At 46.8% G+C, this 20579-nt stretch overlaps 1 protein-coding gene across 1 annotated transcript in view; it reads left to right on the forward strand.

Moving 5' to 3' along the window:
• MAJIN (membrane anchored junction protein) overlaps positions 1-20579 on the forward strand; it is a 381011-nt gene that overhangs the window by 130322 nt on the left and 230110 nt on the right. Inside the window, exon 3 of the mRNA XM_085627772.1 lies at positions 5396-5441. Within this exon, the coding sequence (XP_085483898.1) occupies positions 5396-5441 (46 nt within the window). The remainder of the gene's footprint in view (positions 1-5395; positions 5442-20579) is intronic.

Raw genomic sequence — 20579 nt, forward strand, 5'->3', positions numbered from 1 at the left:
AGGCTAAATACTGTGTTCTGTCCTGTGTGGATGATTGATATAGATATTGGAAAGAACCCAGAGGAGGCCTGGAGAAGAAAGCAAGCATAGAGACTGGTGGTTTGCAAGAAGTAGTTTAATGCAAAGCAAGGAACCAAAGGAACCAGCTTCTGTGTGGAAGACTCATTTAAGAAAAAGAATACCGTGGATAAATGGGACACACCACGTTTTGTAAGGCTATGAGAGTTTTAAAGCTGTATACCAATGCAGTGAAAACAGAAGAAGCAAGAATTTGGGATCTTAATAGAGTAATTCTAGCGAAGAGTTGTGAAAATGTTGGGTAACTCTTGAAGAACTGGACGCAAAGGGCTATCTGAAAGCAGTGCTCCAGGTGGTTGCATGGATGAAAATGAGGGTGCTGTTGTCAGGAAGAGTGCAAAGATGGCTAGGTCGCCCTGTATCTGAATGATTTTGTACAGTCTTGATGCGTGGGTGTGTGTGTCTGGCAACCATTGTGAACATGTGTATTCCTTTTGTTGTATCCTTCTCTTGCTATAATATATCATTTTCCCCATGTCCTTTAGTCTACCAAACCCTGTAGGTAAGTATTTCATTTTTACAAAGTATCATTGTCTATCACAGTTGTGGAGTTTTCACAACTTTTTCAGATTCTATATTTAAAAAAATTGTGTATTATGATTCTCTTTGAGTTTGATTGTTTGCCCAGGGGTAGAGAGTTCTTTTTCTATGCTCTTCATTTTTCTCTTCTTCTAGTTTCTTAATGTGAGTCGCATGACTGATTAGGAAAGGGCTATCCTCGATGGTTACAAGTGTACATGTAATTCTGCATCTGTGTTTTGTCCTGCAGGAATTTCTTTGCCCATCATAATTATTAATTTCGATTCTGCTCTTCTCAGTTCCTGCTCCCTGTTCCCTCCACTACTGTTTTTCGCTATATTTTTTAATCTAAAATAACTAAAAACTTTCAGGGAGCGTTTATGCGCTTTTTCGAAATTATTTGCCATTAGGTAACTCATAACTCCATTTTTGATAGCCCTTATATGTTGTAATATTCGTAGTTTAAGTTTGTTGATGGTGCTGCCCAAGTAGTATTTATTGCAATTATATTTGAGTACATAAACTACGAATTCTGTCTCACAAGTAATTCTTCCTTGGATCGTTCTCTCCCCACCTAATGTTTTAAACATATTTTGATCGATCCCAAATTGACAAGCTCTACACGAACTACATTTTGTGAAACCTTTTATGCTGCTTGTTACCCAGCTATTTTCCTTGGTTACTTCCAAATGACTCCTTGTTAAAAGATCTCCCAGTGATAAGTTATTCGGGGGTTTTGGTCCACCACATCTATGATTAGATTTTCTTTTCGCAGTATACTCCAATTTTTCTTTAATAAGTTCTTTATCTTTGTTTGTGCTGAGTTGTACTTAAAGGTCCCTCTGTTTTTCTTTTTTCTTTTTCTTTTTTATCTCCTTCTGTTCGATAGAGTACTTCTGCTTTTGTCTTTTTACTAATTCTTTCTTGAGCATCCCGTAACACATTTCTCGGGTAACCCCGCTGAATGGATCGTTCTGTCATTCCCTTTAGTTCTTTTGTTAGTTGTTCCTCTGTTGAGCAGATTCTTTTCGCTCGTAGCATTTGACTGTACGGAATACTCCACTTCAATGCTGTTGGGTGTCTATAATTGGCATGTAGACTAGAGTTGGTAGCCGTGGCTCTTCTATGGATGGTTGAGACCAAATCTCCATATTGCGCATCCAGATTCACATCCAAAAATTCACAATGTGTCTTACTCATCAGTGCTGTAAACATGATTTTCACCTCATTATTATGCAGTCTCATTATGAACTCCTCCAGTTCTGTTATTTCCCCATCCCACAAGATGAATAGGTCGTCTATAAAGCGACACCAAAGCACAGCCTTATCCATGTAAGGATTGTTCTCTTCTTTCCAGGCCATATATATGTATATATATAAAATAATACCCGTAGACATAGTTTGAAACATGGAGCTTCATAACACTGTCACAAGATGGCCGAACATCTTGGGGATACTTTATATAGTTATATTGCTAGTCCTTTGCTTATTTCCTGTACACGCCTTTAAACATGAGGACTGATGGTGTCTCATTTTGATGTATCATTTGCGTTACTAACCATGGAATGAATCGTGTATGGGTAGGATTCAGACTTGTTTTATGTTATGACTGTACTGCCTTTGACTCGGACTGACTCAGTGGCTTGTATATGCAGGGCCATAGGTGGGAACTTACTATGGACTCCTGGACTACACGCCCACAATTATCGATCTCGTTGTCTCAGTATACTTAATGGAGAAAAGCTTTTGACATTGGAGATCGTTTTGACTCTATATTACAAGCATAGTTACACCCTAGCGTACACTAGTAAGTCTCCCTCTTGCACTTTGCATTTGGTCTTTTCATATTTTGGAAAGGAATTATATTGATCACTTTTCATTTTTAAATTAAGTTCTCTAATATACCTGATGAACTGATAATCTGAGGATTTTTAATATGGGATTTACCACATACATCACATTGCGTGGTAAGATTTATCCACCAGCATGACCAATCACTATTTTTAAATTTGTGGCTTATTAATGATTTCTTTACAGTTTTCGGCATGTGCACGTTTTGGAGGTTTGATACAATGTTGGTGACATTGTCCCCCTGGTCTCTTGTCTCGGGTTAGCTAATATGCCACCTTATATATGATGTTTTGGACTACAATCTTTGTGGGTCGGTATCTCTCAGACGCTATCTTCTGACCACGGTCCCTTGAACTTTTATTGTGTTATTCTGGTATGGCAGTGTATTTTTCTCTTTTCCTTTACTTGGGTAACATAATTACACTGTATTATCTTTTAGTGACTTTTGTTTTGATGACATATTCACAAGGATCATTGAATTCACTGCACATTTATGTAATTAAATCCTTGTGGACTGAATTTTTGACACCCCTACTTTGTGGACTTGATTTGTCGGACTTCTTTTATGAGTACCTCGGTATCTTTGTATAATTTCATACCGAAAAGGCGTTTGTGAAATGACAGCAATACCAATTATAAAACAAACTGTACACACAAGTGACTCACTTGCAACAAAAAGTAGGCAGATACAGAAGCAGATCCAGGAACTAACACCACCACAGTCTCAAAAACGTACACGGCAAGGAGCAAAATATAAACAAAAAAAACTACCAACACACAGTACACACATACTAAAAATACAATAAAAACTGAACTTCTTCTCTGCCACACACAAATCCATAGCAGGCCGCTCCTACCGAGAGCATATTCAGAAACCCGTGTTGCACTGCAGAGAGAGAAAATAATTGAGAATGTTAGATTTCCAATGCAGCAAACCATAAGAGCCACACAATTAAAGAGTAAATGGAAAACAACTAAATAACAAATATTTGCCACGCCAGGGGACAACAAGGGGGGAAATACTGAACAATATTCCAGCAAAAGACACAAACTGAATTTCTTCACAAGGACTCAAAGAAAGCATTAGACCAACTGGAAGGTTACTGATTTGAGTCCTGACTGGGGAATACTTGTTCTTCTTTTATCTTCTATGTGATCTCGCTGTTCCATCATTCAATCCAAATCTAGCGACCTTTAGCTATGCCGGAAAGGTATACCCATTTTGTCACGGAAGGCTCATTGGGGAGGCATATCTTGGAGATTTGTTCAAAAAAGGGAATAATCATCGGAAACACAACAAAACCAAATTACAAAATTCTGTTAAAAGATACCAACTCCTCATACTCGTATTGGGAGCTGAATCCCATGCCGGGGAACGGGAAGGGGGGCTCCTCCCATGAAATGCATCCAATCCCTGGTGTCAAGTGGGGATTCCTGCTATAAGATTGCGCTCTGGGCGATCGTCCTGCAGGAATCCACATGGGGGAGGCACTTGGGGATCCCGCCCCAGCATCATATGTTTAAATTTAATTCAATTACTGTACTTGCACGTTGCTACAGAATTCTCACCTCTGAGGACTGGGGAGGAAGTTGCTTCTCTATCTGACCATTTACAATTTTCATAGAAAATCGAAAAATGGACTTGGAATAAAATAATTGCAATCCAATTTCTGTATCATGGCTGTTTTCACTGTGTTTATTAATGATTTTGAATCAGGAACAAAATCTTGGTTTGGGTTTTATATTTCTTTTCTCTATCTGACGTTCAAAATCAACCTGGCCGTGTTTTGCATGATGGGAGAATTTAAAATGTGGCAGGGACAGTTTTCACTTGGATTGAAGACTAAGCATTGAAACAACAGCTTTATTTCTTCATTTAAATTGTATTTGTGCCGTGGTGTTTTCATTTTAAAATACTGTATAATGACTGATTTAGGTAACTGGCTTTCATTTAAAAAATGACAGAACATAGTCTCATCTGAATATTTTTTCTTTAAAAAAATTACTTATAAAATAGTTATATTTAAAAAGGGTTCCAGTATTCTGCATATACTGCAAATATTGCACTTTGTATACATATAGAAAACATGCTAGTAATGTAGGAATAGAAATGCAGATCAGGATGGGAGCAGTTGAATTTGCTGTATATTGAGTTCGGTGAGCCTCAATTATTGCCTAACACACAAGTAACACTCCTGCAAGTGCCATGTTTCTCACATTCTATCGCAGAGCACCAGACAGCACGGAAAGAAACAGAGTGCGGCAATTGGGGAGGACCCATGTGATACAGATACCTCATATCACAGGGAGGAAATCGTACATTTAGGCCCTAATCCTAAACCCCATGAGACTGATGGTTTGGGTACAAATAAGAGTCGAAAAGAGGGAAAACATTAGGAAATCGGGCATGCAAACTCCAACTACACTTGATATGTCTCATTCTGACAAACGGAACCCAGAGAAGGTCTAACTAAATGGCAGGTGCATTATGACCTTCCAAAATACATAGGCCTTCGTTATGAAGCACCTTATCTCTAATTTACTGTTCTTTCCTGGGCATATTAAAAAACATACTATAATTACCACATCCTCCCCAGAATCTCACACACACAACCAAACTATCCAGGTGCATAAAATAGATTTGCTCCTTCTTTACACAGAGGCCCTGCCCTGGCAAATTCTCAGAAAACATGGAAAATCCAGCTGTTATTGATGGGCTGTTGGATTTCTCAGTCCTAACAATTCTCTTAACAGTAACAGTACAGTACCTCACTTGTATGATAATTAGGCTGTTCTGTGTTTGCTCCTGCACTATGTCAGATTTGATATTAATGCACTGTGAAGTATGTAATATGTGCTCCAGCGCTTTCAAACAATGTAGTCTTTTTGACAGAAGCTGTTTTTGAGATCCCAGCTAATGAATGATATTTTTTTTAATCCATGTCAGTGGTGAGGAAGTTGAAAATAAGGAAAGCATTGTCAAGGAACTTGAGGTAAAATGCATGTTTTTCTTTAGCCCCTGGCGTGAAACGTATAATCGGATATATACTAATGCTTTCCCAGCTGCACACATGGTGAGAAACACACCTTCCTCAACCAATCCCCAACTGTGTAGTGTCAGAAGAGACGTCTTTTATCCATTATATACCAAATCAAAATCTTAAGCACTATCTTTACGCTATTTTTCCTGCAACTGCATTTGTGGTTTAGAGCCTTTGCTGCTTAAATATTACCAGGTTTACAGAGCCTCATATGCTCGATGAAGGTATACACGGATGCTGAAAAGTTGGAAGAATAATTTTTCCAACAGTCATTTGAAATCAGAGTGAAGAAACATGTATTGAGTCAGCACTTAGTACTTCATAAAGCTATGGTGACTGAGTGCGGATACATTGTAAAGATTTGTTGGTAATTCAGCCCTCTACGTTGAAAGGATGCTAATTAGTGGTAACACATTTGAAATCCAACAAGGCCTACTCACCAGTCATGTGATAGAGAGTGATAACCACGGGCCATTGAGTTGGGTACTTGTAACCCAGGGATTCAGGTAAATAAACTGTCCAACCGATTGCTCTGTGCAAGCTTTACACAATACAGTGTTTCGAGATATTCGGTCCTCTGCCCGATACGCAATGTACTAGTTGGCTGCGTGACAAAGGACTTGTGAGCACTGATGCACACAATTCTGTCTAAATAACTGTGAAAATTAGCTGTTCACATAACATGCACAGCAGCGAATTGTAGTTCGAAGGTTTCACGTGGATAGCAGACCTTCATCTCAGCATTTGTTTTCTCAATGTACCAGAGTTGCTATCTCTGTAATTCAAGGGAAAAGGATGCCTACTTCCACAAGAAAGCTGTCAATGAATAAGACATTGGGGAGAGTAGTGACCAATGTCGACAGCTGTCAGAAGCACAAGAGATGCTGGCCAAAAAGGGTCGCTTCTTGTTTGCGGTTGTGAAAGGTTGTTGCTAGAGTTGGTATAGTGAGGAAGGTATTATAAAAACAAGCATTGGCAAAGCTAATAGGGCTCTCCTATGGGCAAGGTATTGGCTTTATACAATCACAAGAGGAGATCATGAGGGAAAAAAGTGCACACTGTACGTCCTCCAAAAAATTAACACATCTAAACCCAATAGGCATGGGGCACGAAAGATGAAAACTGAATAAATTAGAATTCTGTATTTAAAATCCCTTGGGTGAAATATACCAGATCCAGTTTTTCTGGATGAGGATACCTCACTCACGTAATGTGGCATGCGTCATCATAGGCTTCCTCACCCCATACTGTTAAGAAGGTACTAACCAGGGTAGACTCTACCTCATAAGTATGAAGGAGTTCTTGATGAATTATAATTCTTGGATAATTGCCGGGATCCACATAAAACTACTTAGGGTAAACTAAGGGGTTTTCCTTTATTGGTAGCTACCGTAGGTATGATTAAAATAAGAGAAAGGAGATGTTTCTGGGTACTATGACCCTTACATCTATTTTGCTGCGAACATGTTTTTGCCTGTTATCAAACAGCTCCAGGCTTTCATTAGGGCTAATAAAGGTAGAGATAAAGGATCCCTCGTTAACTAAAAGCAGCTCCTCTAAAATCCAGGTGAAACTAGGACTTCCTACCTTCCTCGCATGGAGATGACAGCCTAGTGAAAAGAAATTATGGTAAGAATGTTTGTCACGATGGACGTAATAAATGTATAGTGACGTAAAATCAACACATGTGGTCCTTATAGTGACACTGCAAAAGAAAACATGCTACACATGTGAGACTGTGGTTCTGGGGAGACAAGAAAACACATGCATCTAATCATGCCTCCTGACTTACCCAACTTGGGGGAGTGCTTTACAACTTGGTGAGATGCCGGGGAGGGGACGGCTCCTGTAGTCACACAGTTTTAGCATGACATGGTTATTAGTTGGTAACTATCAGAATGAAATCCAACTCATAAGATTTTTTTTTTCTTTAATGGGAAGTTGGCCATTGTATTTCAACCCAAAAATATTAACTACAGAATACTAATTTCTTCTGTTTTCTTCTTTGGTGCCCCGGACCTATTGGGTTTAGATGAGCTATTGGCTTTGCCACTTGGTTGGGGGTGGAGAATGGGAGGGCTTTGTGGGTGTAGAAAGAGAGGGAGGGTGAGAATGGTGAACGGGACGGTATAAAAAGTGACATGATTCAGCCAGCCGTGGCTGCTTAATAGTGCTCTTTTTTAGGTCTCGCCTGGCTATCGCGTAAGCGATCGCTCAGCGAGACTTATGAAGGGGCTTCAGAAAATGCTCCCAAAGGCTTCCCAGGCGGATCGGGTGGCGGTTACGCGCACAACCACGCGCATTCCATTTGCCACCAGCTACTTCCTGCGCGTGCGCCGACTCATGCATTCAGAGAGATTTAATAAGGGGCACAAGACCTTAGGAATGCGGTTTATGGCCAGTGCATGTGAGGCATTCAAGCGCGAAGCTGGCATCTGGCATCGGACTTGAAAGCAGCAGAATGCTTTCGCCAGCGCGCGCTCGGCCTCACTTCCTGCATCCCCTCTTTCAACAATTAACTTTCGTTATAACTCACACCCCACACACTGCTGCACGCCACACACTGCTGCACGCCGCACACTGCTGCACGCCGCACACTGCTGCATTACACACTGCTGCATTACACACTGCTGCACGCCGCACACTGCTGCACGCCGCACACTGCTGCACGCCTCACACTGCTACACGAAACACTGCTGCATGCCTCACACTGCTGCACGCTTCACACTGCTGCACGCCACACACTGCTGCACGCCACACACTGCTGCACGCCTCACACTGCTGCACGCCACACACTGCTGCACACCGCACACTGCTGCACGCGCACACTGCTGCACGCCACACACTGCTGCACGCCGCACACTGCTGCACGCCACACACTGCTACATGAAACACTGCTGCACGCCACGCACTGCTGCACGCCACACACTGCTGCACGCCACACACTGCTACACGAAACACTGCTGCATGCCTCACACTGCTGCACGCTTCACACTGCTGCACGCCACACACTGCTGCATGCCTCACACTGCTGCACGCCTCACACTGCTGCATACCTCACACTGCTGCACGCCTCACACTGCTGCACACCTCACACTGCTGCACGCTGCACACTGCTGCATGCCTCACACTGCTGCACGCCGCACACTGCTGCACGCCGCACACTGCTACACGCCACACACTGCTGCACGCCACACACTGCTGCACGCCACACACTGCTGCATGCTGCTGCATGCCACACACTGCTGCACACCACACACTGCTGCACGCAGCACACTGCTGCACGCCGCACACTGCTGCATGCCGCACACTGCTGCATGCCACACAATGCTGCACGCCGCACACTGCTACACGAAACACTGGTGCACGCCACACACTGCTGCACGCCACACACTGCTGCACGCCGCACAATGCTACACGAAACACTGCTGCACGGCACACACTGCTGCACGGCACACACTGCTGCACGCCGCACACTGCTGCACACTGCTGCACACTACTGCATTATTCACTGCTGCATGCAACACACTGCTGCACGCAGCACACTGCTGCACGCCGCACACTGCTGCACGCCGCATGCTGCTGCACGCCGCTGCACGCCACACAGTGCTGCATGCCTCACACTACTACACGAAACACTGCTGCACGCCACACACTGCTGCACGCCTCACACTGCTGCACGCCTCATGCTGCTGTACGCCTCACACTGCTGCACGCCGCACACTGCTGCACGCCTCACACTGCTGCATGCCGCACACTGCTGCACGCCGCACACTGCTGCACGCCGCACACTGCTGCACGCCACACACTGCTACACGCCACACACTGCTGCACGCCACACACTGCTGCACGCCACACACTGCTGCATGCCGCTGCACGCCACACACTGCTGCACGCCACACACTGCTGCACGCAACACACTGCTGCACGCAACACACTGCTGCACGCCACACACTGCTGCACGCCACACACTGCTGCACGCCGCACAATGCTGCACGCCGCACAATGCTACACAAAACACTGCTGCACGCCACTCACTGCTGCACGCCACACACTGCTGCACGCCACACACTGCTGCACACTGCTGCATTACTCACTGCTGCATGCTGCACGACACTGCTGCACGCAGCACACTGCTGAACGCAGCACACTGCTGCATGCCGCACACTGCTGCACGCTGCACACTGCTGCACGCCGCACACTGCTGCACACCGCACACTGCTGCACGCTGCTGCACGCCACACAGTGCTGCATGCCTCACACTGCTACACGAAACACTGCTGCATGCCACACACTGCTGCACGCCGCAAACTGCTGCACGCCACACACTGCTGCACGCCACACACTGCTGCACGCCTCACACTGCCGCACGCCACACACTGCTGCACGCCGCACACTGCTGCACGCCGCACACTGCTGCACGCTGCACACTGCTACACTCCACACACTGCTTTTATGCGAGTTTATGCTACTGACATTGTAAATGACAATGCCTTTTATTTGTTTTAAAACCAAAACATAAATAAAAGGCATTGTAATTTTACAATGCCACTAGCTCAAACTCTTATAAATGCGAGACCTATTGCATTGCAAATGCTTGTTTCTCCTTCTGGCTGTTGAGGGGTGGAGAAGAAACAAGGATTGTGGTCTGTTCAGAGGGGACTAAAAAACAAGAACAGGGAAGGTCGTAGGTGAAGAAGTAACAGGGACAGCGAAGAAGAAACGAGGACGGGTTGGTGGTAGGAAAATAAGTACGAGGGATGGGGCTGGTGGGAAGGGAAGAAGAAACAGTGGCAGAGTTATTCCATTGTTTTCAGAGAAAAGTGAATTGATAGTGATGGCTTTATTTGACATTTCTTTGTCTTTTTAGCATCTGAAATCACCTTAGCCCTTCTGTTGAAATTGTTGCTATAAGTGCAGGATCATTATGTCGCAAATCCTCATAGCGTGACTGCTCTTACCTGCCCCAAATTTCCCATCAACTGCATCACAACCGATAAGCTTTTTTCTTTATTAAAGTATATATTTTAATTAGACGCAAGTAGTATTATGTCAGCCATTTTTGGAAAAGACAAGCTTGTTATCTACACAGAGAAGGGGATCATTGGGAAAAGTAGGAACCCCCGGGCACAAGGGGTAGTGTAGAGGGTAAGAAGAAATATTACCTCAATCACAGCGCGAGCAGGGGACGGACTGTAATTAAGATGAATCAATTTGTGCTCGGCCCATGTTCTACAGAAGAAACAGAGAGCTACGCCTGGCATGCTCTGGCTGGCCAATTAGGCAGTAAAGAAGATTGACAATGAAGCCCACAAATAATAAGCAATTGGCAGCCTCTGAGGCCCATATTCACCACAATATCTCTAGCAGGCAAGAGTACATGCACTAGCACTCATGCACTCAAGCAGGGGAGACCTAAAACACATATTAGAATCAGTTTGAAAATGGGCACCCTCAGTCTTCAGCAGGGGGTAGGTATTTAATGCTTTCTCCATGCAGTATTAAATCAGATATCCTTTTTGTTTTCTTTTAAGTTGCAATAAAGGAGCCTCTTTTCCCTTGCTGTTTGCAAAAACTATAAAGGCTCAACTCACAGGGTCATATATGCCTGGAAGTTTGACTTGTATGGGCCATGGCTCGTTTTCTGACTTTGAGGAATTAACAAAATGTGACCTTGCAGTTGGAAACCCTTTTATTCATGTAAATTGCCACAGTGGTATAATATTATGTGGGAGTAAATCACATTCAGTGGATTGAAAGTGGGTGATTTAAAGTGTGATTCACTTTCAGAGTTTGTGAACACCAACGAACATACGAGTTTGTAGATATTTTCAAATTTCTCCTTGATCTCCTTCCTAATCTGTAACTGGTCAGAGATTTGCTGTTTCATCGCCGAACAGGTTGGTAAAGAAGCACCTCCAAATTCATGGGGACATAGAAGAAACCATGTCTTAATGGAGAAAAGTGTAGAAGAAGAAAAAAGCAAAACAAAGTTTATAGACATTGCACAAAGAAATGAAGGCGTAACAGCACACTATTTACAATTTCAACAGTGGAAATGCAAAATGACAGGTGTAGCCAGAAATGCAAAAAAACTTTTTAAGTACAGCTGCAACTGACAAAGAGCTCTGCTCTTGGTAAAACGAGCATAATAGCCTGTTTAGGAGGGTTCTGGGATCAAATGGGATAATAATAGCATCTGATAAAATCCAACGCAGAGGTGTTTAGAATTTATTGATAGTAACACCAGTTTAGACATACTGGAGAGTATCATGCAGATTTTGATGTTGAAAATACGAGGACTTTTCTGTAATTCTGTCAGGTTTCACCTGCTGAAATGAAATGGTGGGGTGACCTTTTCTGCACTCAGTAATTAGGGGTGCACTAAACCTTGCTTATTGAAGCCAGTGGGATCAATTTTGGATATCCCTAGCTTAGTATCACACAAGATGAGGATGTGGATAGATTCCCCAGCCAGTGGAAGGGTAGTGCTTGCATTCTGGTGGCTGGAGTTTGTAGATCCAGACTCTGAAGTGAGGAGGATTCGGACAGGGCTACCTTTAGATATTCCAGGAAGATTTTTTGTTAGCAAGGAGCTGCTAGTTAGTGCTTCCTGTGCACTGCCATTTTGTGCATGATAAGGTTGAGACTATTTCTGGGTCAGGCCAGTCCTTTTCAGAGAGGCTGATGACAGCAAGGTGCAGAAACTTCACAGTACCCTTTTGGGTGCTCCACTTTCCAGACATTTCCAGTGTTACCTGCTTTCAGAAGCATCACGCTACACAAAGGCTGTGTAAGGGCAGCTACCTGTGAAGGATTCTTGAAAGAGAAACAAACCACACCAATTAAGTTTTAAACAGTTGGTCCTCGTCCACTGGCTATATAAAAGTGGGGCCCAAATCAACCCAATTTGTTCGCTTGCATGCTTTTCCTGACCTAGGAAGAGAATGCTCCAGAGGGTACTTGAAGGACTGCTGTGTGACCAGGGCTGGTCCCCAGTCAGTCCCAGAAGCGAGAGGACATCACCTGATGTCTGCGCTTGCTGCAGGAGGAGCTGATGGTTTGTGTAATATCTAGAAGCCAGCATGCCTGCTGAGAGGGAAAAGAATTGTGCATCGACCATTCGGAGATGAGACTGTCCAGGAGAAGCACAGCTTATGCCCATTGTTAGGAGCACCCAAAGAAAGAGAACTGCATCGGAGAGCAGTGCCAGGGTAGTAATCAATAGTATAGTTAGATAATATCAGTATAGTTAGACAATATCAGTAACATTTACACCTACAGTTTTATAGTCTACCATCATCATTGTATTTCAGTCCATTCTTTATCCGGTGAGGTGGTTAGGCTTCACCTCTGCTCCCACAGACTATCTTCAGGGTCGCTTTGCTTAGTGGTGACAAGGAACTACTGGAAACAGCTCGTCTTCTTTGCCGTTTCTCAGAAAATTATTTCTAAATTGATCAGATTAAATTTTATAACTCTAGGAAACTATACATGTGACTTTTTTGGGGCTTTTCAGGGCGATAGTATTTGTTTGGTCTGTAAATGCAGTGCACCTTTCAAAGGCTTAGCTTCTGATGTGAGTTCTCAGGAACCTTCATGAATTATTTATCTTTTTATTTTTTTGAAAATCGTTTTCATTAGATTTTATAGATATATCAACAGATACAATAGACAATAATTAGCTGTTTGACCATACATAGTCCTACACATTTTGGGATACTGGACACAAGTAACAGTCAGTGCATCTGCTGGGGAACTATATTGTGAACAAAACTGTGCTCAATGTATGAGTTAGCAAGTTAAAAGTGGATTGCCCCACCAATAAAGATTGGGGTCCGCTTCACGAACTGGAATGTAAAAGGGTAGGAGATGCAAGGTGGAGGGGGGATTCGGTATGGCGGGATATGGCCTCAAAACGTTGGGACGTGTCGGCATGAGCCATATGGCTGGGGTCTGCTGGCGAGTGGAGAAGGGTGGGATGCGTTGGGAGCATATGGAGAGGAAGATTTGTTGTGAAGACAGCATCGGGTACTGAGGTTGTCGTTGACTGGCTAAGTGGGGAGATCATCGTTCCTGGTGTGTTGCAGAAACTGTGAAAGGAGGGTAGTCCAGTGAGAGGAAATGGGGCCTTTTTCAGAGATTACACATCCTCCTCGTATTGGAGGGCATGCTTTTCGGCTTTCTCCCATTTGCACTACTCCATACCAAACAGCTAGCGATGGGGTTATTTGAGAGCAAAACACACAAGATGATGGACGGAATGTTGCACATTGGCAAAACATTCACCCCCAGTCACAGATCTGGGTTTAATCCATCGTTATTTTGTTCACCACGCCACCCTAGTTCAGACATGGCCATATGTAAATCAGTCTTGACCCTGTGCCTCATGGGAACAGTCCAGCCCGAACTGCCAAGCCATGTCTTCCCTGGACCGGAATCAAGCATCCTAGGACCGGTTTCGGAGTTTCACCCCTCTTCAGCCAGGATAGCTTGACTCCAGTGGCATAGTGAGCACGGGACCCACGTCTGGGCATACCCTTCAACCATAGGGTGAACAGCAAAACACACAAGATGATGGACGGAATGTTGCACATTGGCAAAACATTCACCCCCAGTCACAGATCTGGGTTTAATCCATTGTTATTTTGCTCTTGCTCACCACGCCACCCTAGTTCATACATGGCCATATGCAAATCAGTCTTGACCCTGTGCCTCATGGGAACAGTCCAGCCCGAGCTGCCAAGCCATGTCTTCCCTGGACCGGAATCAAGCATCCTAGGACCGGTTTCGGGGTTTCACCCCTCTTCAGCCAGGATACCTTGACTCCAGTGGCGTAGTGAGCACGGGACCCACGTCTGGGCATACCCTTCCCACATAGGGTGAACAGCAAAACACACAAGATGATGGACGGAATGTTGCACATTGGCAAAACATTCACCCCCAGTCACAGATCTGGGTTTAATCCATCGTTATTTTGCTCACCACGCCACCCTAGTTCAGACATGGCCATATACAAATCAATCTTGACCCTGTGCCTCATGGGAACAGTCCAGCCCGAACTGCCAAGCCATGTCTTCCCTGGACCGGAATAAAGCATCCTAGGACCGGTTTCGGGGTTTCACCCCTCTTCAGCCAGGATAGCTTGACTCCAGTGGCATTGTGAGCACGGGACCCACGTCTGGGCATACCCTTCCCACATAGGGTGAACAGCAAAACACACAAGATGATGGACGGAATGTTGCACATTGGCAAAACATTCACCCCCAGTCACAGATCTGGGTTTAATCCATTGTTATTTTGCTCACCACGCCACCCTAGTTCAGACATGGCCATATGCAAATCAGTCTTGACCCTGTGCCTCATGGGAACAGTCCAGCCCGAACTGCCAAGCCATATCTTCCCTGGACCGGAATCAAGCATCCTAGGACTGGTTTTGGGGTTTCACCCCTCTTCAGCCAGGATAGCTTGACTCCAGTGGCGTAGTGAGCACGGGACCCACGCCTGGGCATACCCTTCCCACATAAGGGTGAACAGCAAAACACACAAGATGATGGACGGAATGTTGCACATTGGCAAAACATTCACCCCCTTGTCACAGATCTGGGTTTAATCCATCGTTATTTTGCTCACCACGCCACCCTGGTTCATACATGGCCATATGCAAATCAGTCTTGACCCTGTGCCTCATGGGAACAGTCCAGCCGGAACTGCCAAGCCATGTCTTCCCTGGACCGGAATCAAGCATCCTAGGACCGGTTTCGGGGTTTCACCCCTCTTCAGCCAGGATACCTTGACTCCAGTGGCGTAGTGAGCACGGGACCCACGTCTGGGCATACCCTTCCCACATAGGGTGAACAGCAAAAGACACAAGATGATGGACGGAATGTTGCACATTGGCAAAACATTCACCCCATTCACAGATCTGTGTTTAATCCATCGTTATTTTGCTCACCACGCCACCCTAGTTCAGACATGGCCATATGCAAATCAATCTTGACCCTGTGCCTCATGGGAACAGTCCAGCCCGAACTGCCAAGCCATGTCTTCCCTGGACCGGAATAAAGCATCCTAGGACCGGTTTCGGGGTTTCACCCCTCTTCAGCCAGGATAGCTTGACTCCAGTGGCGTAGTGAGCACGGGACCCACGTCTGGGCATACCCTTCCCACATAGGGTGAACAGCAAAACACACAAGATGATGGACGGAATGTTGCGCATTGGCAAAACATTCACCCCCAGTCACAGATCTGGGTTTAATCCATCGTTATTTTGCTCACCACGCCACCCTAGTTCAGACATGGCCATATGCAAATCAGTCTTGACCCTGTGCCTCATGGGAATAGTCCAGCCCGAACTGCCAAGCCATGTCTTCCCTGGACCGGAATCAAGCATCCAAGGACCGGTTTCGGGGTTTCACCCCTCTTCAGCCAGGATAGCTTGACTCCAGTGGCGTAGTGAGCACGGGGCCCACGTCTGGGCATACCCTTCCCACAAAGGGTGAACAGCAAAACACACAAGATGATGGACGGAATGTTGCACATTGGCAAAACATTCACCCCCAGTCACAGATCTGGGTTTAATCCATCGTTATTTTGCTCACCACGCCACCCTAGTTCAGACATGGCCATATGCAAATCAGTCTTGACCCTGTGCCTCATGGGAACAGTCCAGCCCGAACTGCCAAGCCATGTCTTCCCTGGACCGGAATCAAGCATCCTAGGACCGGTTTCGGGGTTTCACCCCTCTTCAGCCAGGATAGCTTGACTCCAGTGGCGTAGTGAGCACGGGACCTACGTCTGGCCATACCCTTCCCACATAAGGGTGAACAGCAAAACATACAAAATGATGGACGGAATGTTGCACGTTGGCAAAACATTCACCCCCAGTCACAGATCTGGGTTTAATCCATCGTTATTTTGCTCACCACGCCACCCTAGTTCAGACATGGCCATATGCAAATCAGTCTTGACCCTGTGCCTCATGGGAACAGTCCAGCCCGAACTGCCAAGCCATGTCTTACCTGGACCGGAATCAAGCATCCTAGAACCGGTTTCGGGGTTTCACCCCTCTTCAGCCAGGATAGCTTGTCTCCAGTGGCGTAGTGAGCACGGGACCCACGTCTGGGCATACCCTTCCCACATAGGGTGAACAGCAAAACACACAAGATGATGGACGGAATGTTGCACACTGGCAAAACATTCACCCCCAGTCACAGATCTGGGTTTAATCCATCGTTATTTTGCTCACCACGCCACCCTAGTTCAGACATGGCCATATGCAAATCAGTCTTGACCCTGTGCCTCATGGGAACAGTCCAGCCCGAAATGCCAAGCCATGTCTTCCCTGGACCGGAATCAAGCATCCTAGGACCGGTTTGGGGTTTCACCCCTCTTCAGCTAGGATAGCTTGACTCCAGTGGCGTAGTGAGCACGGGACCCACGTCTGGGCATACCCTTCCCACATAAGGGTGAACAGCAAAACACACAAGATGATGGACGGAATGTTGCACATTGGCAAAACATTCACCCCCAGTCACAGATCTGGGTTTAATCCATCGTTATTTTGCTCACCACAACACCATAGTTCAGACATGGCCATATGCAAATCAGTCTTGACCCTGTGCCTCATGGGAACAGTCCAGCCCGTATGCTCAGACGTGAGTCCCTTGCTCACTTTGCCACTGGATTCAAGCAAGACTGGCTGAAGACGGCTGAAATGCCAGACACCGGTCCTAGGAAGCTTGTTTCCGGTCCAGGGAAGGCATGGCTTGTCAGTTACGGCTGGACTGTGACCATGAGGCACAGGGTCAGACTGATTTGCATATGGCCATGTCTGAACTGGGGTGGCAGAGTGGGCTAAAGAACGGTGATGGATCAAACCCAGATCTGTTGACTGGGTGTGAGTGTTTGATTGGTTCTGATGCTCCGTCCATCACCGCCCCCTTTTGTACCGTTATTTGAGAGCGCCAGTGTAAGGTGAGTGCGTGTTTGGCAAGGAGAAGTGCAAGGGAATCCAAGTAACTGCGCACTTTGTGTTGTTTGCGCCTCTTCAAAATGCCTAGTGAGCATGCTTCCCATGAGTGGATGTCCGTGAGATCTGTAACCTTCCGCAGGGCATCATTTACGCTTTCCCAAAACTGATGAAGGACAGGGCAGGACCAAAGCATGTCTGCGACTAGAACCTGACAGCACCGACAACATACGCCCGCCTGCGGGAAGTAATAATTTAATTGGGCCATGGTGAAGTATGCTATTTGTAGTATGAAAAGCTGTATATTCTTAAAGCAGGAGTTACGGGGCACCTGTTGAGGGAATTCTAAGGCCATCGTCCATTCTTTGTCATGCAATACACGTCCAAATTCTTCTTCCCATTTGCATCGGAGCATGTCTTTGGGAGCCATCGTCAGGCCACGAATGGCTTTGTGCAGCCAGGTGATAAGGTGACAACTGGTGCCCATTATAAGTATGGTATTGAGTACTGGGTGTGTCACGGGTTTCACCCCCATGGTACTTTACAGGGTGCCGTATGTGTTTGTGAACTGTCGCTGTAGGAGGAATTGTCCTGGTGGTAGGTTGTAATCTGTTACAAGTTGGTTGAATGAGAGAAGCTGGCCATTCGGGTAAAGGTCTCCGAACATGTGGAAGTAGTGTCTTGTCCAGTGGGCAGATCCATGAATTATTTTTTTTAATGGGGAACCATGACTGACATTGAAAACCGAAGAGATTCCTGTTCATGGAATTGTCTGTGGCTCTCCCTCATTCTGAATACATTTGCTGTATTCACCTGCACCACATTTCAAAAGAGTGATATTTGCAAGGGGTTTTTCTTTTCTCCAAGACTCTTGACATGATAAATCAGCCATGTCAAGTGCCCCTTCCCTTCCCTTCAGAATGTTAAATGACCAGTTTACTTGAAAATGAGATAAAAAGAGTAAGGTGATGACCTTATCTTGATAGCCCTTGAGGCAGTAACAATACCTTCTGTAGTAGGGGATCTCTGTGTATAGTCATAATCTAGTGAATAGTCCCGCCCATGTGCGTGGACCCCGGAGCAATAAAAAATAATCTCTAAAAGGTGACAAATCATGCAGACCTGCATACACCTTTAAGAGAGAATTTAATTTAAAGACAGATAATGCAGCCTATACCCACAGGCTACACTGTCCAGCACTTCAACTAGAATTCCACCAACATCCACAAACAGCACTGCCTGTCTAGTTTTTCTCCCCATAGGAAAAAACCCTGCCTCTACCAGCAAAAGCCTCTGGAATGATAGAGAGGAAGGAGTGGACAGACAAGCCCCGTAGGCTGCCATTATGTGGCTTAGAACAGGATACTGTGCCTTTAAGAAAACTTTCCAGGTTTCCAGAACTTTCCCCAGTATCCCAGAATGCCCAGCAGGTCCCATTTACTTTCAGTTCTTTTTTCCGGCTCCTGCTAGCAGGACCCTGGAGCATTGAGCTTTCCCCTTTTCAAGGGTTTTTTGGAGATTTTGTCAATTTTTGTCACTTTTTCGAGTGCTTAGTAGCTGGTACTGTCAACATGCCTGGCTTGTTCGACAAGTGCCCGGAATGTGGTAGAAAGAAGGCTAAAACTGATCCACACGAGGTGTGTATAGGTTGCCTTCCCCAGTCCCACGTGCCTGAAGACTGTACCATCTGCCACTCGTTCTCAGCCAGGACCCTGAGGGACAGAATGAAAATCAGGCTTCATGTTCTGGAGGAGAGAAGACTGAAGGCACCAGGTGGGTCTGGAGGGGCTGATTTGGCCCATACTGAGGCCTCTGGGGGGCTCCCCAGGGGCAGGAAGACCAGTAAGCGCTCCCACTCCCCGTCGACGTCGAGGGCGTCGACGGCGACGTCGAGGAGGATGACCACCGTTTGTTCGCCGTCTCCCCAGGGCTCTGGGGAGAAGCGGCGTCGACGATCGACGTCGAGGGACCTGAATAGGCCGCCGTCGACTACATCGGCATCGTCGGCGATGACGCCGTCTTCGGCGCCGTCCAGCAGTCGGCGTCGAGATCGGACCCGGCGTCGGCGCTCGCCGTCGAGGGGAGATCGCCGTTCGCCGTCGATGAAGAGGAGACGGTCGACGTCGCCGCCGAAGAGGAGATCGACGTCGAGACGCTCGAGGTCGAGGAGATCGCCGTCGCCGTCGAGGCACAGGTCGCCGTCGAGGCACAGGTCACCATCGAGGCACAGGTCGCCGTCGAGGCACAGGTCGCCGTCGAGGCGAAGGTCGCCGTCGAGGCGAAGGTCGCCGTCGAGGAGAAGATCGACGTCGAGGAGAAGGTCGACGTCGAGGAAGAGAGAGTCACCGGAATCGGTGTACTCTGTGGTGTATACGCCTCCTCGGATGCCTCCGTCACCGCCTCCTCTCCCACCTCCTCCGACTCCTCCTCCTCTACCACCACCACCTCCTCCGCCTCCACCACCGCCACCTCCACCACCACCACCGCCTCCACAGCCGCGGACACTGCCTCCGCCGCCCCCACCTCGGTCGCTGCCACGCACTCCAGTGGGACCGCCGCCGGTTCCCCCGCGGTCGGTTTCCCTTCCGAGGTACCCGACTCCGCCGCAGGGGACCCCGAAGCCACGACGCCCGCGGTCGCCGGGAATGGCTAGACCGGCGGATAGGCCGAAGCCGAAGAGGTCGTGCTCCCGCTCTCACAGGAGGAGAAGGTCACGGAGCCGTGGACGGTCATCGTCGGGCTCAGGACGACGCCGTAGGAGGCACAGGTCCAGGTCGCACACGCGCTCCTCGACCAGAGATTTTTCCCCGACGCTGTCGGACTCACCGGGGACTAGGGTGTCTCCGGTGGACGACTTGGTCTCTTTCCAAGAGGTGCTGTTGAGAGGGGCAGCAAAGTTGGGTATCACGGTGACGGTTCCAACACCCACGACGTCCGTGATATTCGAGACACTTCATAAGAAACATCTGTCTCGCCCTCTACTGCCTCTTGTACCAGGACTGGTGGAACCCGCGTTGGAGCTGTTCCTCACTCCCGCGATGACGAAGGCTGCCCCCTCCAGGCTCATGAAAAAGTATAGGGCCCCGGAGTCGGACCCTACCTTTTTGAGAGTGGACCCG

This window comes from Triturus cristatus, chromosome 9 (genome assembly GCF_964204655.1).
Source record: "Triturus cristatus chromosome 9, aTriCri1.1, whole genome shotgun sequence".
Taxonomy (NCBI): Eukaryota; Metazoa; Chordata; class Amphibia; order Caudata; family Salamandridae; genus Triturus; species Triturus cristatus.